The 24,093-nt window shown below is 33.5% G+C and overlaps 12 protein-coding genes across 12 annotated transcripts; 5 read left to right on the top strand and 7 right to left on the bottom strand. All coding sequences in view use genetic code 12, as the record gives it.

Moving 5' to 3' along the window:
• Positions 1 to 163: 163 nt before the first annotated feature.
• Positions 164 to 2,146, bottom strand: J8A68_002375 (uncharacterized protein; the record flags this gene model as incomplete). The annotated part of the gene is made up of 1 exon (XM_049406118.1): positions 164 to 2,146. One exon carries the CDS (start codon positions 2,144 to 2,146, stop codon positions 164 to 166), a length of 1,983 nt encoding a protein of 660 aa, XP_049264353.1.
• Positions 2,147 to 2,459: 313 nt separating this feature from the next.
• PRE9 (proteasome core particle subunit alpha 3) lies at positions 2,460 to 3,221 on the bottom strand (the record flags this gene model as incomplete). The annotated part of the gene is made up of 1 exon (XM_049406117.1): positions 2,460 to 3,221. The coding sequence occupies one exon, from the start codon at positions 3,219 to 3,221 to the stop codon at positions 2,460 to 2,462; it is 762 nt and encodes a 253-aa protein (XP_049264352.1).
• A 360-nt stretch (positions 3,222 to 3,581) lies between these two features.
• J8A68_002373 (uncharacterized protein) lies at positions 3,582 to 4,049 on the top strand (the record flags this gene model as incomplete). Its single annotated transcript, XM_049406116.1, has 1 exon — positions 3,582 to 4,049. One exon carries the CDS (start codon positions 3,582 to 3,584, stop codon positions 4,047 to 4,049), a length of 468 nt encoding a protein of 155 aa, XP_049264351.1.
• Positions 4,050 to 4,284: 235 nt separating this feature from the next.
• Positions 4,285 to 5,871, top strand: J8A68_002372 (uncharacterized protein; the record flags this gene model as incomplete). Its single annotated transcript, XM_049406115.1, has 1 exon — positions 4,285 to 5,871. The coding sequence occupies one exon, from the start codon at positions 4,285 to 4,287 to the stop codon at positions 5,869 to 5,871; it is 1,587 nt and encodes a 528-aa protein (XP_049264350.1).
• A 10-nt stretch (positions 5,872 to 5,881) lies between these two features.
• On the bottom strand, positions 5,882 to 7,059 carry ULP1 (Ulp1p; the record flags this gene model as incomplete). The annotated part of the gene is made up of 2 exons (XM_049406114.1): positions 5,882 to 5,890; positions 5,944 to 7,059. 2 exons carry the CDS (start codon positions 7,057 to 7,059, stop codon positions 5,882 to 5,884), a joined length of 1,125 nt encoding a protein of 374 aa, XP_049264349.1.
• A 348-nt stretch (positions 7,060 to 7,407) lies between these two features.
• J8A68_002370 (aminopeptidase) lies at positions 7,408 to 8,805 on the top strand (the record flags this gene model as incomplete). The annotated part of the gene is made up of 1 exon (XM_049406113.1): positions 7,408 to 8,805. The coding sequence occupies one exon, from the start codon at positions 7,408 to 7,410 to the stop codon at positions 8,803 to 8,805; it is 1,398 nt and encodes a 465-aa protein (XP_049264348.1).
• A 76-nt stretch (positions 8,806 to 8,881) lies between these two features.
• J8A68_002369 (prohibitin family protein) lies at positions 8,882 to 9,730 on the bottom strand (the record flags this gene model as incomplete). The annotated part of the gene is made up of 1 exon (XM_049406112.1): positions 8,882 to 9,730. The coding sequence occupies one exon, from the start codon at positions 9,728 to 9,730 to the stop codon at positions 8,882 to 8,884; it is 849 nt and encodes a 282-aa protein (XP_049264347.1).
• Positions 9,731 to 11,470: 1,740 nt separating this feature from the next.
• On the bottom strand, positions 11,471 to 12,421 carry CCC1 (Ccc1p; the record flags this gene model as incomplete). The annotated part of the gene is made up of 1 exon (XM_049406111.1): positions 11,471 to 12,421. One exon carries the CDS (start codon positions 12,419 to 12,421, stop codon positions 11,471 to 11,473), a length of 951 nt encoding a protein of 316 aa, XP_049264346.1.
• Positions 12,422 to 14,004: 1,583 nt separating this feature from the next.
• J8A68_002367 (uncharacterized protein) lies at positions 14,005 to 14,364 on the top strand (the record flags this gene model as incomplete). Its single annotated transcript, XM_049406110.1, has 1 exon — positions 14,005 to 14,364. One exon carries the CDS (start codon positions 14,005 to 14,007, stop codon positions 14,362 to 14,364), a length of 360 nt encoding a protein of 119 aa, XP_049264345.1.
• A 1,083-nt stretch (positions 14,365 to 15,447) lies between these two features.
• J8A68_002366 (uncharacterized protein) lies at positions 15,448 to 16,116 on the top strand (the record flags this gene model as incomplete). The annotated part of the gene is made up of 1 exon (XM_049406109.1): positions 15,448 to 16,116. One exon carries the CDS (start codon positions 15,448 to 15,450, stop codon positions 16,114 to 16,116), a length of 669 nt encoding a protein of 222 aa, XP_049264344.1.
• Positions 16,117 to 16,464: 348 nt separating this feature from the next.
• MRR1 (Mrr1p) lies at positions 16,465 to 20,139 on the bottom strand (the record flags this gene model as incomplete). The annotated part of the gene is made up of 1 exon (XM_049406107.1): positions 16,465 to 20,139. One exon carries the CDS (start codon positions 20,137 to 20,139, stop codon positions 16,465 to 16,467), a length of 3,675 nt encoding a protein of 1,224 aa, XP_049264343.1.
• Positions 20,140 to 20,721: 582 nt separating this feature from the next.
• ZCF35 (Zcf35p) lies at positions 20,722 to 24,057 on the bottom strand (the record flags this gene model as incomplete). Its single annotated transcript, XM_049406106.1, has 1 exon — positions 20,722 to 24,057. The coding sequence occupies one exon, from the start codon at positions 24,055 to 24,057 to the stop codon at positions 20,722 to 20,724; it is 3,336 nt and encodes a 1,111-aa protein (XP_049264342.1).
• Between the last annotated feature and the right edge of the window lie 36 nt (positions 24,058 to 24,093).

Raw genomic sequence — 24,093 nt, 5'->3', positions numbered from 1 at the left:
GAGGTTGACTACGATTTGATGATTACATAATTAGCTCATGACTTGCCTTTTTGCTAACGACTTTTCTTTTATTTCTTACATTCATTTTAGGTTTATTTATTTTAGGTTTATTTTATCAGGTATATTAATATAAATTATAAACAAGCATACGTTATATATATTTTTATCTAAAATAATGACCATACATATTCCAAATCTTACGGATTAAATTCAATTTGGTTTCAATATCAAACAGACTATTATTCAATTCATTCAAATCTCTAATCCAATCATCATGTAAGACTCTCGGAATGATTAAATCAGAACTCACAATCAAATTAATAATCTCAATCAATAACCTACCTTCATAATCATTCTTGTCATGATCTTTTCCGTTATTTATCATTACTAGTAAATTCTCTATATTATTTAATGATTTCAAACAAACTATATTCAATTGTTTTCCATTCACAACAATTGGTCTTGCCGATGTGAGATATTGATAGATTTGATAAGTGATAAATAATGATGGACTCATTGAAACAATTCCAAATACCAATTGTTGAGATTTCAATAATTTATCTATTCCATTTATGGCAACACCACCATCTACTTTTCCTTTCTGGACTTGGATTAGGATTAATCGAAGTAATGAACCCAGTAGGATATATTTCACCGGTGAACGGATTTCATTCTCATATCTTGACATAATCAATTTCATATCTCCATTTGAAACATCTTGTTTAATAATTTCTGGAGTAATGTCAGTTATATTATTATCATTGGCGAATTCAATCATCATAGATTCTAAAGACGATATATCTGACTTAAGTGAATCTTTAGATGTGATTGATATTTCTTCATCACGACGTAAAATGTTTAACATTTCATTAATTGGACGGATTAACCAGTTTTTGACAAAGCCGATAATTGGTTCTATTCCATTGTATCTTATCCAGGAAATGATTTCTTCGGAATTGTTATAGATATTGACTGATTGCGATGGACCGTATCTTATAAGAAGTGCAAGGATTGGCCAGTAACGAGTTATGAATGATGGTTTATCAGTTTCGGAGTATGACAATTTATCAAATTGGGTTATTGTTGAGATCATTTGTGAAATTCGGTAAGTTTCTGGTTCTTGTTGTTGTTGTTGTAATTGAAGAATCGACTCTAAAGAATTCAAAGTTTCAAATTTATCATTTATATTTGTCTTTATTAACCTATCAATCATGCCAATATTCTTATCAATTTCAATATTAATCAAATTTAATTTTTCTTTTATATCTTTATGAACAATTGAATTTGGCGCAGTTACGAGATATCTAATTGAATTCTTATACCAATTCAATGAAGATGCTTTATTAGTTATAGCAAGAAAAGTCATTCCCGGTTTTTCATGAATTAAAATACTTGTCATTGTATTCTTAAATGCATTAAACAATGCTCCTGAATAGTATTTAAAAAGGGACCAATATCCATATACGGCATTATCTTCTTCAGTACCAGCGGTATCAGTTGTTCTATATGCATTATCATTGAATTCTTTATTCTGTAATAAATCACCAGCTTTGCTTAGGAGATCTTTAACGAAACCAAATAACTTAATAGGAAATATTTGAATGAAATAAATTAATTTATTACGTTTTGAATTATGAATAGTTTCCCAATATATTTGTTGATTCTTTAATATTAATGTTTTATAAATTAATGAATTGGATAAGTTTAACATTAAAAGTAATGACATATAACAATTAATCAATTCAATAGTTGTTTCATACATAGAATGTAAGTCAGTATGAACTTGTCCAATATTTGATAATGGTTGAATCTTATTATAGATTTGTTCTAGTTGAGATAATTGAAGATTTACAACATTTTTAAATGTGAAGTTTTCAACATCTAATAAGAAATACAATTCACTAAACGCATCTTGTAAGTTTTGGAATTGAATCAATTGATCATCTGCTTGTTCTACTTGTTGTTGTAATTGTAATTGTTGGGTATAAACTGTTAATTCATTGGTTAAGAATGATTTGGTTGTTAAATTAAGTTGTTCAAATTTCTGTTTAATTTGTAATGAGATTCGATTGTTATTATTAATTTCTCGTAATATTTTAGTTGACTTACGTGAAGTAGGTGAAAGTCCTAAAGAAAAGAAGTCCATCTTTAAATTAACCTCCTTAAGTAATCAGTTAGCTGTTGTAAAGGAAAACTTAAGATTCAAAAGGAAATGTAAATAAAGCAACAGTAGAAAATGGCAACAGAAAAAGAAGAATGAGATTTTAAGACTTTGTAGATTGGTTGTAAAATTGCCACCACAGTACAATTGCTATGGTTGGACTGACTCGCTGCAATTGAAACTGAAAGTCTTAAAGAGAAGTAATCGAAACCTCTACTTGAGAATTGACATGTTTTATAGATTTGTATTCATTTTATTATGTAATTATATTATATACTTTTGTAGTACTACAAGGGGTCTAATCATCTTCAGATGGTTTATCATTTAATACACCAGATTCTTTAATTAAAGCATCAATATCATTAGCAGACCAAATCTTATGAATTACTTTATCTGGTTGTTGTTTTGATAAACTTAAAGTAGCAAATTCCAATTTTTCATTATTAAGATTTGAAGCATCCATTGTTTTACTTAATACTTTTATAGCTAATTCACAAGCTTCTTTTAAAGTTAATTCATCTTTATAATCTTTCTTTAATAAAGTTTGTGCAGCTGAATTGTTAGCTCCAATACTAGTAGCTTTCCAACCACTATAATTACCACTTGGATTACTAGTAAATAATTGAAATTGATATCTATCATCATAACCAGCATATAAGAAACTAACACCAAATGGTCTTAAACCACCATGTTGAGTATAACCTTGTTTAATATCACATACTCGTTTAATTAAGATCTCACATGGGATTTGTTCATTATAGGTTTTTAAATATTGTTGAGCATTAATCCTGGCATTATTAACTAATATACTTGCATCAGCAGTCATACCAGCAACAGCACAAATCATATTATCATTAATAACATATAATTTCTCAGCACTTCCATCATTATCTAATAATTTAGATGTAACTTTCTTTTCACATGCTAATACTACTCCTTCAGTTGACAATATACCAATTGCGGTACCTGCCATAGATATAGCTTCTTGAGCATATTCAACTTGATATAATCTACCTTCTGGTGAAAAGATAGTTGTTCTAGAATCGTATCTTCTGGACATGTCTGTTGCTTGTTAGTTTTTATATGGATATGTGCAATGCGATAACTATATATATGCGAGTGTATGTCTACGTTTGAATAAAGGTTTCTTCTATGCAATTGATTGTAATAGAAGTGACTGTTGGAATTTAATTGATGGAAAGACAGAATGAGATTTTTCAGTGTTCTCAGTGGCAAAGTGAATTGAAATTATTTTTTTTTTGTTCCCACTGTACAATTGGAATCTCACTGTAAATCACTTTTAGTTGGATTGATCCTATAGATTGATTGATTGACACTTACACAAGTCGACGTAATAATCATAAGTTGATAGTACGATATAGATACAGAAGAAGTAACTATGAAGTAAAGTAACAAAACTATGAGACTCTTTATAAGTTCATTAAATGTACCAATTGGATATTCAACACCAGAATTCCCATCATTATTTTGGCCATTAGGACCAAGTCAACAAGCTTATCAAAATTCATTTCTTTATTATTCTTGGGATATTTGGAAGTTTACTGTTTTTTGGTCATTAATCTTATTTGGTGCTTTATATATAATTGTTGGTACAATTGCTGCTATAAGTAATATCTTAAATAAATTTAGACATAAATTACCAATTGGTCCAATAGAATTATTTACTTGTTTATTTATATTAGGATTTTATATAATTGTTGGTTTATTTAAAGGGTTTTGTAGTGGTGCTATTATTGGTTTAATTATATCTGCTATTTATGAAGCTGGTTCTTTAACTATGAGTACTTGGATTCCATTGACTTGGGCTATTATTGGTATCTTGTATGATATTGCCCTGAGTTATCTGACTAGTAGAATTATACTATAACAGTGGCTAGGCTTCGTAAGCTACGCTAGTAGCTTACATATCTATACGTTTATACACGGTATATATTTAATATAATGTAATAATTTCTGGTGTGCGTCTCCCTCTCCGTACCATTCTGATTTCATTTTGTAAAATTCTGAGGATCATACCAAGAGGAATCAAAAACAAAAAATGTTAAATTTTAAGTTTTCAATTCTTTCCCTTTCAACCAGACAGTAATCAAGGATCAGAGTCAATGAGTCAATCAACAGATGGAGAGTTTGATATTCAATTTCTTGCTATTAATCAATTGGCATATACTTTATCCAAACTACAACCAACCAATCAGGATACTCATACTCGCCATCACATCCAATTCACAAATCTATCCTTAAAATGTCTTTCATTAATGGATAAATATCAAGCACTTCATCCCTTTCATACGTATCTAATCGATTATCTAAATTCACAACATATACCCCACAATTACGATTCTCAATGGATCACCAAATTAGAATCGAATTCCCAATCAATCCAATCTCAAGCCCAAAAGAAATGTCAACAATTAGTAGTTGAAGAAACCGAAGGATTAGATCCTGCCAATTGTATTGATTTCTTTAAGATAACAAGACAAGCAGTTATCGTATCATTAATTCAAACGCAATATCAAGATGCTATTCAATTGTTGAATAATTATGCTACTGTTGTTCAATTCTCAACACAACCTTCAACTTGTGAAGCATTGACTAATAATCGTTATGTTGAGTTTTTGTTTTTACAATATGTGGTTAATGTATTCCATTTGATTTGGTTCCCATTGGATGATAATAAGTTTAGTACTTCTTCAAGTGGAGTATATCTCAAAGATGCAGGAGCTGCTGGTGATAATAAATTATTATTATCCAGTAATTCATTCAAACCAATTGATACAATATTCAAAAAAGTATCTATTTATTACACTAAGAATGAAACCATATTTTCGAGATTAGAAGAAGATCCTCATTCAAATATGGATGAATTACATTATTATTGGATAATTAGATTCTTGAATCTATGTATGTTATTCAAACAATTCAAATTTATGGAATTTTATCAAGAATTCACTTCATTGTTCATAAATTATCATCACCATCATCATCTCCACACAAGTTCTGGATTAACCCCGTTGAAATATTTAATTACTGATACTTCAATCTTGAAATCAAATATATTGACTATGTTTGCAATTGTTTCGATATTCTTGAAGCCGTTCTATACATTATCCCTAATTGATATTTGTCCAGATGCAGATTTAATAATTGATTTATTTAATGAAAATGAAGACAGTCTTGAATATAAAATATATAACCAAGTATTAATCCCATTATCAAACCGAGAAACCGAAAAAGTATACTTTGAATTAAATAAAAACCAATCACTTATTGAAACCCTTGTTGCTTATTTAGAATATAACCTTCCAGTATCGGTGTCAAGATTTAGTAGTTTCTCATTTATTGAATATATGAAATCAATTATTGATTTTAAGAATTTTATGGTTATAATATCGTCTACTAAAGAAATCCCAATCACCAGAGTTTGTAGTCTATTAGGATATGATTCATCAGATGGGGAGATTGTGGCACAAATAACTAATAATTTGATTTGTTGTATATCCGCCTTGGGATTAAATAAGAGTGGGATAACCTATATTGCATCACAAGGAGTATTTATCCATTCGGAACCAGATCAAGAATTACCTACATTAGAATTACAAGATAAAATAGAAGAATTGAATCATGATTTAAAGGGAAACGCAATGGCAAGTATAATGAAAAACATCTTGGTTGAAAAGTTCTTCAATTAATTAATTAGATTTATATAGTCTATAAATTAAATCCAATATGAATAGCCTCGCGTCAAGTGAATTAAACCTAACATCTCCAATATCCAAATCAATGGCACCGCCTTGCTTATACAATAATTGATTTACTAAATAACAAGTAAACATAATCACATAAACCCCACAATCATCACAATTCGGCTGTTGATCACATTTCATATTCACAATCTCTATCGGTTTATTATTCTTAACAATACTCTTACAGCTCTGAAGTCGTTTACACAATTCCCCCAATTGTTGTTGTTCATTCTTCAACACCTCACAATCATCCTCAACCTTCATAGAATCATACACATAGATCCGATTCTCAATCACCGAAAACAACACAAGTGCCCAATGATCACCATTATTATCCAATTCGAAATCAATCGACCCGATATCATCCATAAGATTTATCGGAATAAATATAAATTTCAGCCCCCGTAATTCATCCACCGGCAACACACTCTCAATCTGGTCCGAAAGCGGGAAATGAAGGAATAATTGAACCAAAGAAGGATATAGTAATTGAATCTGATATCCGAATTGTTTATTACCATAACCATTGGGTTTTAGGAATAATTGCAGGATGAGTTCATAGATTAGGGAGATATTATTATCATTCAACCATTCTCCTGGTAGGATATGATCTAAATCAGATGCATATAATGCGATTGAATTATATTGAAAGATCTTAAAATCGGGTTCATTCCGTCGTTTCTTAGTTGTGGGTTTACTATCTGGTGGGTTTGTGAGTTTGGAATGAAGGGTTTTGATTTTGGCCTTGGTTAAATAAGGATTGAAGTCAGAATTGCGATTGGATGATGTAGTGGATAATTCTTGTTGTCGACGGAGTTGTCTCTTCCGGGCAGCATTTACTTTTTTGAGTTGTCGAAGTTCTTTCTTTTCCAGTTTCTTTAACTTTTTGGCATTGGGTTTGGTTGTGATTGAATCTTGTTCTTGATCTTGTTGGTCCTCATCCTCGATATGTGGAATGACTGAATCCCAAGATAATTGGTCTAGCCCGTTTGTTATTTGTCTTGTCTGGGTTTCCTCATCATCGTCAGCGATGTCACATTCTATGTCGGCCACCTCTTCTCCTATAATGCAAAACCCTTTGTGTTCATCGTAGACAATCTTGGGCATTTGCTCAATTGGTCTTTCAGAACGCATGCTCCATAATTGAAGATTCACTACAAGATTTATTTTTTTTCACTTCATCCGACACAACGTTTTTCTGTCTGTCTGTCTGCTTTGCTCTATCAGACACTTTTATCCACGGCAAATGAAAATTCCATCTCATCAAAGTTTCTTCTCTTTCCAGAAAGAACCTTAAAACCACCCTTCTTAACAACCATTGCATCTAACAACAGTCAATTCCACATGACATTGACCTCTACTAGACCAATTCTTCGCATCTCACGAAGATTTCTAAAACTCTCAACCAGACCAAAAACCCACCATGCCTCCACCGGCCAACCAACCCACGAAACAAGACCTCACTATCTCCCACATCCAGGCATGTTAACCCCAGGTATATCCGCTTTAGAATATTTCAATCGACGTCTTGAACTTCTGAAAAAACTCCCAGCGAAATCATTGGCCATCCTAATCGGAAATAGCGTCCAATATAGTTCCGGATCGGTGTTTTATGATTTCCAACAAGATAATGATTTATATTATCTCACTGGATGGAATGAACCTGATACCATTGCCATTATTGAGAAGAAGAGTGATAATGGGGATGAAAATGATGTTGTGTTTCATATGTTAGTCCCACCCAAGAATGAACTTAAGGAATTATGGGAAGGTGCAAAACTGGGATTAGAAGGTGCTTATGATGTTTTTAATGCTGATATGGTGGAAGATATAGCTAGGGCACCTATATATATTAAGAAATTGATTATGGGTTGTGAATCTATTTATTGGGATCAAAAATTTGGATCTCCAAAGGAACAAGATACAATAAAGTCGTTTTTCCATATTTTGGGAAATTCAAATTCCGTGAATGATATAATTAGAAAAAGTAGAAAACCATTATCTCCATTATCTGACCTAATTGCTGAACTTAGATGTGTGAAATCACCAGCTGAGATCAAAGTTATGCATTTCGCCGGACAAATATCCGCTCGTGCAATCAACAAAGCAATGGGAAAAGTAGGTTCCGAAAACCCAATCTTAACTGAAAAGACATTAGCCAAATATCTCGACTATCAATTTGTTAAAGGAGGATGTGATAAACAGGCATATATCCCCGTTGTAGCCAGTGGTCGTAATGCCTTAACGATCCACTATACCAGAAATGACGACTTGTTATATCAGGATGAAATGGTATTTGTAGATGCTGGTGGGAAATTAGGTGGATATTGTGCAGATATCTCCCGTACTTGGCCAAATTCTCCAAAAGGATTCTCAGACGCACAAAGAGATATATATGAAGCAGTATTGAATACCAATAAGAAATGTATTGAATTATGTGATGAATCATTAGGATATTCAATGCATGATATTCATGAAACTAGTTTAAAACTGCTCAAACAGGAATTGAACAATTTACCGGGGTTTGATGTTACATTGGGTGAAGTTTCTCGATATCTTTATCCTCATTATATTGGACATCATTTAGGATTGGATTTACATGATATCCCCACAATCTCCAGATTTAGGAAATTAGAGGATGGGAATGTGATTACGATTGAACCAGGAGTATATATTCCTGAAGATGACAAATGGCCCAAACATTTCCAAGGAATTGGGGTTAGAGTGGAAGATGATATTGTGGTGGGGAAGAGTAATGATGAGATTATTAATTTAACTAGTGGATGTGTTAAGGAAATTGCTGATATTGAATCTTTAATTTCTAGTGGAGGTTGTACTACCCCTGGTATTAATGATGAATTAGTGGTTTTGGATATTTAATAGACAAGTTACACATTCTCTTATATATTACTTCTGTATATAATAGAACTATTTACAAATTACTTTTTGATATGGGTTAACGACCGATGTTTAATAATAATGAATTTTTGGATCCTTCATCTCCTTCACCACCTTTACCATTTGGTAAATAAGTGATATTTGGAGAATGTGCTAAAGTCTGAGCAATTTCTTTAGAAGCTTCTAATCTTCTAATCATCAATAAACCATCACCGGCTTTAGCCAATGCCTTGGAAACAACATCAGCAGCTTCAGCTTCACCTTCAGCTCTAATAACTGCTGCTTTTCTTTCTTGCTCAGCCTTTTCAACCAAATATTTCGATCTTTCAGCATCTTGTTGAGCAATTTGTTTTTGTTCAACAGCTTTGGTGAATTCCCTACCAAAAGTCATATGAGTAATTGAAACATCTTCCAATTGAATATTAAATTCATTAGCTCTTCTAGATAATTCTTGTCTGATTCTTGCACTTACAACTTCTCTTTGAGTAATTAATTCAGCAGCATCGAATTGTGCAACAATAGATTTCAAGATTTCATTACCAATAGCAGGTAAGACTCTTTCATCATAATCTAAACCTAAACTTTGATAAATCTTAGGTAATTGACGTACTTCAGGTCTCGTTAATACTCTTAAAGTTAATGAAACAGTTTGTAAATCTTTTGAACCAGTAGTAGTGGCAATTGTTTTTGGTTTAGTTCTAACATCAAATACAATTGCTTTTTGTAACCATGGAATTAAAAAATGAGTACCTTCTCCAACAACAGTTTGTTGAACCCCTTGTAATCTATCAAATATAACTGCTCGTTTACCACCTGGAACATCATACATTGCTGATTGAGCTAACATGATAGCTACACCGGCTGGAACGGCAATCTTAGAAATAATATCTGCAATTCTTTGTGACATATTTGCGTTGCTATTATTTACTTGGTTGTGTGAATAAATCAATCAAATATATTTCTATTCGATGGTTGGTTGGGTAGCCAGAGCAAAAAAATTTCAATTGCCACTGGTAACTCTTTAGGGAAAGAAAATTTCTATGGGATAAAATTGGGCATTGGTACACGATCATGTACTCAACTTTTCAAAAATTATAAACCACTGTGCTTAAATGAAAGATATTCTGGTTAAATACTACAAATTCGTTACCATTTGGTAAGGGTATACTTAAACCATTAAAAGTACTCTGTTTGATCATTGTCATGGTTACTGAATGGAGGAGAATTTCTGTATGGTTTTTTCCACATTAGATTTCTTAAGAATTTGCCGGTTGTATTAGTATGAATTACCTCCGTATATAACCATACAAAGCTACAATGTATATTGATTGATAACATATAAATAGATGTTATATATATCATAACTTCAAACGTATTAAGAAAATTACATATTATAATACAACTTTACACTTAAAATTAGATTTGGATTTTTATTTCTCGGATGCTTTTTTTTTTTTTTTTTGACTTTTGCAGCCAAATAATCCATATGGGCAATACATGAGTTAGCAAGTTTAATTGTACATGCCGTGTAGAACAGGTTCAAAAGACCCTGTCACGGTTACCCGATATTATTCTCGAACCTTGGGTCCATAAAGCACCTGGTTGTATAAGATCTTAAGGACGTCTTCTCAGAACCCAAAACTCTCGCGGGCCCTAATCCCTTCCAAGAGGTTATGAGCCAATCTGGCTTGGGATTAAAGAGTATCCTCTCCTCTTGAACAACTACAATATATTTGCCGGTTTAACGATCCCTTCTAAGTTGATATTAAATTCCAAATCCAATCATGCGGTCTGGAAATGGAATCATGAAGGTTTGGAAAGGAATACCAAACTCATGAGGCGACGAGTCTTTCGGTTCTGTTATTGGTTGTAGAGGTATTCAGACGAAAATTCAAATAATAGGGTGGACAGGAACATAATAATCTAACGATATCGCACTCAACTAAATGACAACAGATATGATAATCCAAGAACATCTATATTTAATGGTCATTTGATGTGTAAGCTTTAATTATTCCAAGATTTTTACGCTTTAATACTGTACTTATACTTGGGTATCTCTGAAGTCGTGGACTGCTCAATAGTTGAGGTGTTTCAAATTCAAGATAATTGACTTCTGTCACAACCTGGATTGCGATGCTTGAGAGTCTGAGAGTAGTTGCTTTGGTCAAAGACTCAAGTGTGATAATACAAGAGTCTCCAACAATTCAAGAATTCATTGAGTACAGAAGAGGTAAGATTTCTTTCTTGGTTTTAATTCCAAGAAAATTTGCAACCATTTTTTCTCGGTAAATTGACAGCAAAAGGAACAGGGATAGTGGATGCTTTACAAAAGGTCTTGATTCGTGCATACATTGATTTCTATCTAGATCAAAATGAAAGAGTTAAGCTCTAGCCTTGAAGCTAGTAATTTCGAATTTACAAAAAGATGCATCTGCAACAGGTTTAGTAAATCTACAAAGTCCTCTTGCCTGCTTGAAACAATTTCGAGATAAATGCCAGGAGTTCTACAATGGATACGGGGGCTGGCCCAATTGTTTTTAAAAAAAAATTAAACTTTGACATTTGTATATAACTTAATGTATCAATCTTTCTTTCCTTCTTAGTTTCTTATACATGGGGATGTGTGTGGTAATTTCCTTGAATCTTAATGATCAATTAAATAAACCAAAGACCACGCGGACCCAGCAGCAATTGAACCAATTGCCACCATTTGTAGACCTTCAAAAAATTTCTTGTGTGTTCCACAATCGTCACCTAATGCAATGGATGTTTTTAGGTAACCAAATATAAATAATGTAATCAACATGACAATCACTGAGATTAATAATCCAGTTTGAACATATGATGTGAAAAAATAAGGTACCAATGGAACAAATCCCCCCAAGAAATATGCTGAACCAATAGTCATTGCTGAAGTAAATTCTCTACCTTCAGCTGGCTCTTCTAACCCTTTTCCGAATCTAATGACAAAATCAATAAGATTCTTTGGATGAGAATCCAAATCTTTCAAGAATGATATGATTGTTGGTTCACTTGCACCTAATTCAAACATTATTTCTGCAGCTTCTTGATTAATCATTTCTGGCTTTTTAAAGAATGCAAGCTTTTCCTTTTTAACTTGAGAATTATAATATTCGGATTCTGATTTAGCAGCTAAATAACCACCTAACCCCATGGAAATAGCACCAGAGACTAATTCAGCCATACCACCTGTAATAACTAATTTTGAATCCCCTAAAGATGATAAACCTGCAGTTAAGGCGAAAGGAACAGTTAAACCATCGGATAAACCAATAATTATATCGGACATGACTCTTGGATCAAATTTATTGAAAAATCCAGCTAAACCTTCCGGTTGTTCTATTTCTTTATTTTCTGAACCTTGTATTGAATTTGCTGCATTGATTATTGCTTCTTCTATGGCTATTTCTTGACCTCTATCATTATGAGGGTCTATTCCTTCGGAATCTGATGTGGACCCGTAAGGATGTTCATTATTTTCCAATAGTCTATTTGCTCTTTCATATTCTTCATCTTCTTCTGTTTTACGTGATATTAACTTTGCCAATATATTCTTTATAGCGACGACTGACATGGTTTTTGCTGTTGTTGTTGTGTATATTTATTTCTATATATTTATATGGGTAATGAGTTTTAAGGATCTTGTGATGAGACTAAAAAATATTCACGATAATGATATCATAAATATAAACTGGTTGCAATATTAGTAGGTATTATTGTTAAAAGGAGTATAGCTCTTATTATTATATTAACAATAATAATAATAATAATAATTAATAAGTTATTAAAGTAAAAGTTTAAAAAAAGTTGAAAAATTAAAAATATAAAAATGAAAATTTGGGAGATTTAAAACTAAATTTATATTTTTAAATATTAAAAATTCTAATAATTAAAATTGTTATGGATGGAGAAGAAAGTTGTTTATAATAAAATGGTTGAAACGGAAAAATGTCTTACAAAACTCTAAGCGACATTTTATTTTTTAAAGTAATAATAATTTATACCCTCTTTTTTTTTCTCTTTCGTAGTTATAGATAAACGTCATAGTTAAGTGATGATTAATACGATTTGCAGGTCTAGATACACTCCCCTCCTCTACGCCTTGCCTTCCAAATTGCTGCCACACCAACCAAAATTTATCAAGAGTTCTACAAAATACACTACATACAAAATACTCCACAAAATTAAGCTTTATTCTTTATGGAACTTTAAACAAAATCGGAATGTGCTACAAAGAGTCAAAGACTAACGAATGAATTTAATGCCTTATAGATGGATGGTCTAAAAACCCCAAGTAACCACTAAAAAACTGTGGAAATCCTTATTTACACAACAATACAAACAAACCTTAAATAAAGTTTGGTTGCTAAAAATTGGAGTGAGACATTTTGTGTCATAGAGAACATATCTTGGTTTTGAAGCCATTGCTGACATTTTACTCGAAGCTTATTGGTCAGAACAAAAGTAAGCAGAATTAATCCGGTATATAAATAATAATTTTGTGTCATGTGATAAAAAATAAATTTATCGGACCGTAATTTCGATCGTAATTTCTATATTTGGAACACAAATAATTCTACTGGGAATTATGACTGCAAAATTTTTAGGCTTGTGTAATGTCGAATAGTAACCTCATCTGTCTCCAATGGAAACAACAGCATTTCTGCGACTGACAGTCTCCTGTCTCGTTAAGACAGAAGAACTGCCCATGCACTTATTAGAAGCAAGCCTCATACGACTCAAGGGTCTTGAGGTGACAATATGCTTCACTTAACACTGATGACCAACCCTAGCTAATGCTTAATTAGAGAGGTAGATTTTCTTAACCTTAAATTCTCACATATTAACTTAATTCTAAAACTACATAATTTAATATAAATCAGGGGAATACACAATCCCTTATATATAGCTCAAATAGTCCTTAAATAATATTAATTCCCTTATCTCATAATCCCTTAGCGTAATTGTTGTACTTGTCAGTGAACAATTGAAAATCTAGGCCATCGCCTATTTAGGCCATAGACCGCAGGAATGTCGTGAGCATACAACAGTATTCAAATACTGTTATTCTTAAATGCTCGAACTTTAAAAGATGGAATTGGCCGTTTGTTCTTTATTTTGATACTGCTTGAGGATATCAATACTTATCAATCAGTCATGGCTAAAGAAAAAACTCATGTTAACGTCGTTGTTATTGGTCTTGTAGATTCTGGCAAATCAAGTACCACTGGTCACTTAATCTACATGTGTGAAGGGATTGACAAGAGAACAGTTGAAAAATACAAGAAGGAGGTTCTTGGATCTGGACATCGTTCCCTGCTGCGATACAATTGCTTTCGATACAATTGGACCAGTACCTACAACAGAGCGGACTGGACCAGGAACAACATCCAAACTTCAAGTTATCATAGCACCCAAAATTCAGAAGGTAGAGAGGATGCTGTCCCCTCGTTTATTCCAAAGGACGCCAAGCGGCATCATCGACAGAAGAAGTCAATGCAATTCCAAAACAATTAGGAATCGCGTACGTAAAAAGAACAAGACTAGAAACGCAAAGAAACATCTTTAAAGATGAAGTAAGACACAATACTATATGCAAATAACGGATATGCAAGTAATAGTTTATCAAGAATTATCGTATTGTAGCGGAAGAGTGTAATCTGTGATTTTTCTATTTCTCTTCTGTGATGTAAGAACGCCCTAAATTTTTATCAATCAAACAATGCATAATTGCTTGGCATGCCACGCAAATTACATGCTGCTCCATTTTGGCCACGATATTGGGATTCAAACACGCTCATAAATTCCTTTGTGCTCGTCTTTGCTACTACGAGATGCGGGTTGACTTTTTGGCCAAGCTCTGTAATGGCTTATTTTTATCGTTGAATATCGCTTTTTATCGAGCCTTTGCTGGTAAACACGTTGGTTGCCATTTTATAATAACGCGTGTGCTGGTAAACCTTATTACTAACACTTCATTACATGGTATTCTGTCTGTCCGATCTTTAGTATCGGACTAACTATAAATATCCGTACAGTGGGAAAATTTCACGATTTTTGTAGTCAGTTTTAAAATGAAGATAACTTCTTATTGCATCGTACTTCTTAATCCCTCGTAATTGGGACGGTTACTCCAAGATCCCATCTTGATAAGCAAGTGGGCATAGAATCTAAAAAGACACATAATTGTATCTCTTGCGTGATCCTCGAGAGTGGAGTGCTACATCATCGACACTGAATTCAATTCATTGCACGGTTATCTAAGCAACCGGCAACTTGTTGCTATCAGAGAAAGACGGCCAGTCTCGAGTAAGGGGGGAGGAACAAAGACACATCGTTTAATGATCACATCCAATTATTCAATATATGAGCTGCCATAGGCTCGATTAAATTAAGTTTAATAAAATAACCAACAAACACACAATTATATCATAAGGGAGCTGGTTTTGCGTGCAAAATGCTTGAGAATTATTTTTGCAGGTTAACTTCAATTGCAGTTTGTAGAAACAAATAAATGAATTTGATGCAAACTTTCAAGGATGCGTCTACTTTTAACTATTGACTATCTGACTTTATAAGCTTATCGGATCTTCAATTCAAATGACATCAAAGGAATCACCAATAGCGGAACAGAGTCCCATTGAAACAATTTATATCAATAATCTAAATGATAAAATCTCACTCACCAAATTAAAAACATCTCTAGAGACCTTGTTCTCCAAATATGGCACCATCCTTCAAATCACGGCCCATAAGAATCTAAAAATGAAAGGACAAGCTTTCATAACATACGAATCCAAAGAATCGTCATCAAAAGCAATTAAAGAATTACAAAATTATCAATTATTTTCAAAACCCATACATATCTCGTTTGCAAAATCAAATTCTGATTCATATCATAAATTAACCAATAATGAACCTCAAATTGAAGAACGAAAACGAAGGAAGGAAGAAACGAATCTTAAACGAGACTTAGAAGCTAAGACCAAAAAGGGTATTAAGAGGATTAAATTGGAAGATTGGAAATCATTACCACGTCATAATATATTACTTATTCAAAATCTATCTCAAGACTATAAAATTGATTTATCTGATTATTTTGGAGATTTTGATGGATTTATTAATGTAAGGTTGGTGAAGGTTAGAAATTTGGCATTTATTGAATTTGATAATTCGGAATTGGCTGAGAAGTGTTTAAAAAGTGTTGATGAAAAAGACTTAAAAGAAAAATTTGGTGAGAATGTGATATTTTCCTTTGCAAAAAAGTAAACTATGCAGCTTTTGTACTTTCAGGATTGTAAGCTTGTTTGTTTGCGTTTCACTACTTGTATATAGTAAACGCAGTACCTGCATGTTGCGGACATAGTACTCTCAAGCCAACCGAAGGAAGGGTAACTCTAATTAGAGCAAGTAATTGCTAGGTGATATAAGAGGAAGACATAGAGGTCCGACCAAAGTGAAATCTGGAACCTGCCGACAACTGACAACTTCTACGAGAGGATATGATCCATAGTAAAAACCAAATAAATTACTTACTATAAACAATTAGATATTATACAAATAATACAAAATTAATTAATTCGTCAACATACATTATAAAACATCCATCTCTCAAAATTAAAAACTAAACAACTGATCAAAAGGCAAATCACCAAACATATCAAACGGAACACTCTCGTCCACATCCATTCCATTAAACAAATCAGGCAACCCCGGAGTTCCATACTTGGCTGGTGTTGGGGCGACATTATTCCCAGTAAACTGACTTCTAAAACTTCCTGTCATCGGAGTAGGAGCATAGCTCTGTCTTCTCGATAGTGAGCTTGGTGTAGGTGGGGCGACTGGTCCACCGGGGGCGGATGACAAGCCGGTGGTTTCATGTTTCATGGACAACATTTGAATCCATAATTTATCGATTTCTTCACTATTATTGAAATTCAACCCGAATTCATTTGCAAACGTATCATTATTCTTGTCGTTGTTGGCATTGTTAGGATTGTTGTTGTTATCATACGATGAAGAATCGGTATCAACCGTAGATGCAATCTCTAATGGAGTGTCGTTGTTCGAGAATGTTGATGAAGCGGTACTTATTGAATTACTACTCTTTTGTAATTTATATTCCGCTTCTTTACAGAATGACTTCCCAATCAAACATTGTTTTCCCAATTTTGCTAAAGCTCCTTCACACATCCCAACCAATTCTTCAATTTGATCCACTGAATAAGTAGAAAGGTTCAATTTATCATTATGATTCTTATATTCATCGGCATAAAAATCCATATTTGTAACAATCTTTAATAAATATGTGTGACTCTTTGTTATTCTCCATGCATAATAATATCTATTACTCAACTTTGACACCGCAGCAACTGAAACTTCAGCGCATCTAGTTACACATGATGAAAATTTACATAATTCCTTGTAGTATGCGAAGTATTGAGGATCTGAAGAACATCTTACATCATGATCAGGTTGTGATCTGCACTGATAAATCATGAAATTCACTCTGACAATCATGGCTAAATTGATTTGATTCAATTTATGAATAATTTGTTCAAGCTTTGGATTAATCATCATATCACAAATAACTTCACTATTACCTAATAATTCAAAATAATGTGGCATCATATCCGTACATGCAATCTTAATTATCTTCTTCAAATAGAAAAATGAAAGTTCTAGATTAGTGGCTTCATAATGGAGGAAAATATGATAATAAACGGCAACTAAAAATGTCTTTAATGAAATATAGAATTTCGTGGGGAAATTCCTGGCAAAGATATGTGTATCCTTAGTAGGTGGGTTTAAACAATCAGCCAAACTTCCATACTTCTGAGCCATCAAGACTTCAAATTCACTTAATAACTTACATAATTCACCAACCTTAGTTCTTCCAGGAACATTAAGTACCAACTTAAGAATAGCTGTCAAAATTTCATATAATCTAATATAAGTAGGGAAGAAGCAGGAAGTAACAAATCGATCTAATGTCTTATCTCTCAAATTCTCATTTCCTTCTTCATGGAATGGAAATTTCGTATCATACGAATTTGGATCTATGGCGGTAGGACTTCCAAATGAATATGAATTATGAATATCACCCAAGACTAAATAATGCCAAATCTTTCTACACAAATGATTTTGTTTCTTGTTATTTAAAACATCAGGGAAATTGTCGGGTTCTCTATTTAAACCCAAAGAATATGCCATTTGGATCAATACTGCATTCAAAGTCTGTGAATCACCACCATCGGCACCATCGCCATCTTCTGGCGCGTACGTATGATATAACCGTAAATAAAATGCCAATTGTAAAACCGGTAATGATGTTTTTCTCAAGATTTGAAATTGGTATAAACAGCATTGTGAAACATCCACGGTATTTATACTGATTGGATTCTGTAATAAATATTTCACACATTGAGAATGTTCACAAGGATCAGCTGAATTCAATCGTTCTTCATTCACTGATGTCTTATTGCTAAATAAGGAAAGATAAGACAATCTTAACATCACCAACAATGTTCCAATCACGGCTAAATCCAATCTCTTCTCTACTTTAATTTCACTTATTTTTGCGTCTTCATATCCTTCCGGTCCGATTATTTTACTGATTGATTCACGGAAGTCTTCCTCATCCACAAATGGCATGAAGGGGTATACCCATGTGAAAAATCGATCAATTAATTTCCAAATGACTTTTTGTTTAGGAAGGATGAATTGGATCTTATCGATTAACATTAATTCACGATCAATTTGACCTTCATAGAAAGTTAATCCTAATCGTAAACAATTCTTATTCAACTGTTCCTTTTGTGTCATAACTTGTTCTTGTGGTTTTTCTTGTTGCGCAATACGAGCTTTTAAGATATTATTATATGGGATCATATCCGTATATCCATCAGTTTCCAAGGCTCTCTTTTTAAAGGATGCATCCGTTTCAGTTGATTCACCAGCTACAACAGCATTGTTTTCCTGGGTGATTTCGTGATTTACTTCTGCAAATACCAAAGTCTGTGACGAATCCTTTTCCTTCTTTTTGGCAACATAATCCCAAAGGACGGTCAAAGCTTTATCTCTACGCATTAATGATGACCATGCAAATGGTCCGAAATTGACACGACGATGAGGTTCTTTAATGTAGACTGAAGTATAATCTTCATAAAAATTAATCGTATCTTCATCATTCAAATATGGGTTATATCCGAGTAAAGTTTCTTCACGTGGACGATCAGCAATTGGGAAGTTCGGAGATGAATCAGTTGAATTGCCATATCCAGGTCTAATTTGTGAATTATTGGCCGTTGCAGAATATGTTGGCGTGTTATCTTCGGATACTATCCCATTGTGAGTGACTGGTCTGTTGGTAGGACTGAATCCTGCTGGATAATTCATCAGCAGTTGCTTCGAATTGAACATAAGTGGAGGCAATTGTATTGCGCCACCTGGAGGTGATTGACTTCTTGTATTTGAAATATTATAAGATGTAGATAATCTTCCCAGTACCGGCTGTGAAGTAGAAGAAGGTATTCCTTGGTTGAATATATTTGAGTCTGAAGGTCCTGGACTCCATGCGGAAGCAATAAGCGGTGGTAAAACCCCAGGAGTGGAAGCTTTACGCATGGTTTCGGCAAAACTATAATGAGTATTGACTTGACTATGTGAAGGAGTAGGAGGTTGTAGAAGTGTCTGTGGTGGTGGTCTCTGAGGAGAAGTGGGACTGCTATTGTTCTTGATTATAGATGATTCAATATTTTGTAGCCTTTCCTTTAAAGAAGTCAATTCGCTTAAAGATATAGTGACTTGATCATTTGCTGCGCTTGAAGCTGTTCCAGGTGCCTGCGTTAGTGTCGGTTGAAGTTCAAGTGCAACCGGTTCCTGCTGATGATGTTGTTGTGGAGATGTATTAGTATGATGTGAATGATTATGATGATGTACCTTTTGTTTCTTATGTTTTTGATTAGCAAATACGATTGGATTCTTTGCACTGGAGACATAAGGTAATGAAGGGGCCGAATCTAATTGACTAGGTAAAGGGGTTGGTGCCATCTTAGTGGCAGTAGAATCTGTGTTGTTGCTAGTACTATTATCATAATGACAAGTATCAATGCATTTAGATTTAACACAATTAGAACATGGATATTGTTTATCACATCTAACTTTCTTTCTTCTACAATTTCCACATACTAAAGAAGTTCTTGACCTCTTTCTCATTGGTTTAACATTGGTTGTCGTTGTTGTTGATGGCTCTATCGTTAGAGCTATATTGCCGTTAAAATGTTCTGACATTTTCTTTGATTGGTTGACTGTTTGATTATTGGATGGGAAGTAAAAGGAAATGAATTGAATTGGTTGTAAAAAAAAATATGGCAGCAGATGGAAACAAAGGGAGATTACAAATCTTACCATTTTTTTTTTTTTGTCTGTCTGTCGGACATAAATAGACTAAGCCATGGCATTATTTTTATCGGACCAATGCGGCATACCAACGAAAAAAAAAATTTTGCTTTCTCCATTTGGAAATTGCCGAGCAGTTTACTTCCGAATTCGGAAAAAATAATTTAATTTGCCTCGGACTTTAAAATCTTTCAACTGTCAGTTATTGTTAGCGATTAATAACGAGATTACACGAAGATATACCAGAATATCCACAATTCCATAATAACCAGGCAATTCTTGAAGTCAAGAATACTAATCGTTCTAATCAGTACATCTAGACAACGTGGGTGTTGTTTGACAATTATTAGTTTACGAAGAAAAGTTTTTTGACGAAAAAACAACAGAAATTTGCAGCTATTTGAAATATACTATCAGATATTAAAACATAAAATTACAAACACATACAAAACGTACAGAACAATTTATAAAACATTAACCAAAAAGTTTATCAAATGGCAAATCATTAAACAAATCCAAATAAACATCATTAAGCTCACGAGGTCTTGAAAAATTATCAAAAAATTGATTCGTCATAGGATATCCAAAATTACTACCAACATTACCACTCATATTCCCATTATCATAACTAAGCTGTCCCCCAAAACCACTTCCACTACCATTACCACCAGCTCCAGCACCAACTGGCACAGCTATGCCACTACTGTTTCCCTCATTAGCATTTAACAACTCCTTTCCATGGGCTCTGTACCCAGTCTGTTGACTTGGGACATTATTATTTCCAGGATTTAACTCACTCACTTGATTATTATTTCTCAGCTGTAACATCTGTAACCAAATAGAATCAATCTCAGCACTATTATCAAATGTCAAATCCTCGAACCCAGCAAAGAATAGCCCATGCGACGAATCTATACTTGCTGGAGTATTTACCTCAGATGTACTTAAATCAGAAGCTTGACTTATACTATTGCTTACCCTAAACCCGGTACTTAGAGGCATGGGTGATGCTGGAGGAAAAGGAACAGCTGAATTTTCTCGTGAATGAGATTCAGATCGAGAGTCTTGTTTTCGGAACAACGAAGGAATATCCAAATCACAATATTTCGAAACTCGTTTTTCCATATATGCCAAACTAGCAAGTGCCATATCGGCAATTTCATTAACTTCAGCCGCGCTAGGTTGATAAAATTGTAATTCACAATTAGAATTATCTTTATAAAATTGAGGATTTGTCACTAATTTCAAGAAATAATTTTGACTCTTGACAACAGCCCAAGCAAAATAATACCTATTACTTAAGATTGAAGCTGCCATTAAACAAATACGACAAGATTTTTCCATCGAAATAATGAATTTATTAGAAACATCAAAAATTGTTTTATACTTCACATCGGTCTTTAGTCTTGTCTTATGATCTGGAGATCCCAGCATGTTGTATAATGAAAAATTTGTTCTAACAATCGCAACTAAAGCAACATCAAATATTCTCACAAGTGCTTGAATAATCGAGGGGTTGATATATAAATCAGCACCTTCCCCAAATAATTCATGAGTTCTGGCAATTAATGCAAATATATTCGGTAAGATTTCATCTAATGCGAGAGCCATTAATTTCTTCAAATAGAAAAACCCAAGTTTATTATTCCTTCTCTCATAGTAATTAAACAAATTACAATAATTAACCAAAAAGAAAACATGCAATCTTAATAATATCGTCACCTTCATAATCTTGGTGGTATGATAACTAGAATCGTCGGATTCAAGTACATTTACATAATCATTCACCTTCCCCATGATCTTAAATACCCCTTGTTCCGAATGATTCAAATGAGTAGTCAAATCCATAACTTTCACATCTTTTCCGACACTAGAATAAATATTGATAAGATCATGAATTGGCCCTTTTACTAATGCAGTTCCGAATGCAAATACCGCATGGGAGGTTTTTTCAAGTTCAACATCCACAAGATTGGAATTCTCAATAGTATAAAATGGTCTCTTAGTATCATAATACTCCAGCTTGATCGAAATAGGAGCTCCAAAAGTATAAGCATGAATATGTTCCAATACAACCACATAATGCCATACTTTTCTATATAGATTCTTGGTTCTTTCGCTTAAGTCATTAGGAAACTTGTCTGGATCACGGTTCAATCCGAGGGAATAACACATTGAGATTAAATTATTATTCTGGGATAAACCGTCTCCACCCTCAATCCCATCCCCTTCTTCTGGTGCAAAGATACTATATATCCTGAGATAAAATGCCGCATGTAAGATGGGAAAACTGACTTTCCCCAAACGATGGAAATGATGAGAACATTCACGAGCAACATCGATAGCATATATGTTGATTGGATTAAGTAGGAGATATTTCTTTTCAGCCTCATCTGGACTCAAGTCAGATTTGGTTAAGATTGTTTCATTATGATAACTTCGATTATAAAATAAACTTAAATAACTCAATCTCAATATCACGAATAATAAACTAACGTGAGCCAAATCTAATCGTTTACTAATCTCAACAGTAGGTGGTTCATCTAAATATGACTCAACTCCGACTAATCTAGCTGTCTGAGCCCGGAAATCACGTTCATCGATATATGGGAAGAATGGATATAAAATACTGAAAAATCGTTTAATCAATAACCAAATGACTTTCCTTCTGGGCATAATATTTTTGATTTGTTCAATTAGATTCAATTCTCGATCTCGTGGTCTGCCTCCTAATATTGTTAATCCGAGGGTAAAACTGCTCATATTCATTTTGTTCATATCAATCCTTGGACTACTCTGCTTCTCCTGCTTCACTTTCTGTTGTTGATTTGGATATTCTTCATTCTCATCATCACCATCCTCAGTCGCTTTCAGTTTTTCTTCAAATCGGTCCACTTGACTCCCATCCAAATTCAAAGTCGACTTTATTTTCTCATCACTGGGTATCATCATTTTCTTGAACGTTTCCATGGGAAATGGAACCACCCCACTACTCCCACTCCGTTTCGCATTATTATCTTGAGAAGCATATTTCCTAATCAATGCCAAAGTTTCACTATTTCTAGTAATATACGTCCATGAAAGCGGTGAAAAATAAGTAGGTCTACTTCCTCGATTGGTGGGTATTACTTTATCATCGAAATTAATCGTGTCTTCAGGATCATTATATGGGTTCACTCCAACTATGAAATGGTCTTGGGATGGAGATATTTCCGATAATCGCATCTTGCTGGTGATTGATAGACTTGGATCTACGGGTTCGATCCTATCTGCCATTATATTCTCCATAGGGATGTGTCCAGGAAGCGTTTCGTCATGATAGGAAAAGATTACTTTGCGATAAGTGCCTATTGATTTGTTAAATACGACATCTGGGTCAGCATCGACATAGACAATTGGTAGTTCTTTGGTTGTTGTTGTTGTTGTTGTTGAGCCATGTGTATATGATTCTGATTCAAGTCTTTTGAGTTTGTTTTGTAGTTGCTCTAATTCAAATTTGGGTATAAGCACGCAAACGTCATTTCTTTTGGTCGTCAGATTAGTACCTGTGGCTATACCTGTAGTAACATTGGTACCAGTAACAGTAGCCGCATGTTGAATATTATGTTTTTCAATTAAACGTCTTTTCTTGTCAGCGGGTAGATTCAGAATTCTTTCATCATAGGTACATTGATCTTCTGTCTTATTCTTAACACATAATGAACATGGTCTTCCTCTATCACATTTTGTTTTCTTCTTTTTGCATGCCGCACATGCTAAGCTAATTCTATTCCTTCGTTTAATTTTTCTATCTTCTGTTGTGTCACCCATTGATTATGTTTGATTATCTGTTTACTTTTGTATTCC

This window comes from Hemisphaericaspora subhashii, assembly GCF_019202705.1.
Source record: "Hemisphaericaspora subhashii strain CBS 10753 chromosome Unknown scaffold78, whole genome shotgun sequence".
Classification (NCBI taxonomy): Eukaryota; Fungi; Ascomycota; class Pichiomycetes; order Serinales; family Debaryomycetaceae; genus Hemisphaericaspora; species Hemisphaericaspora subhashii.
The sequence above is the reverse complement of the archived record's forward strand: the minus strand, read 5'-3'. Positions and strand labels throughout refer to the sequence as shown.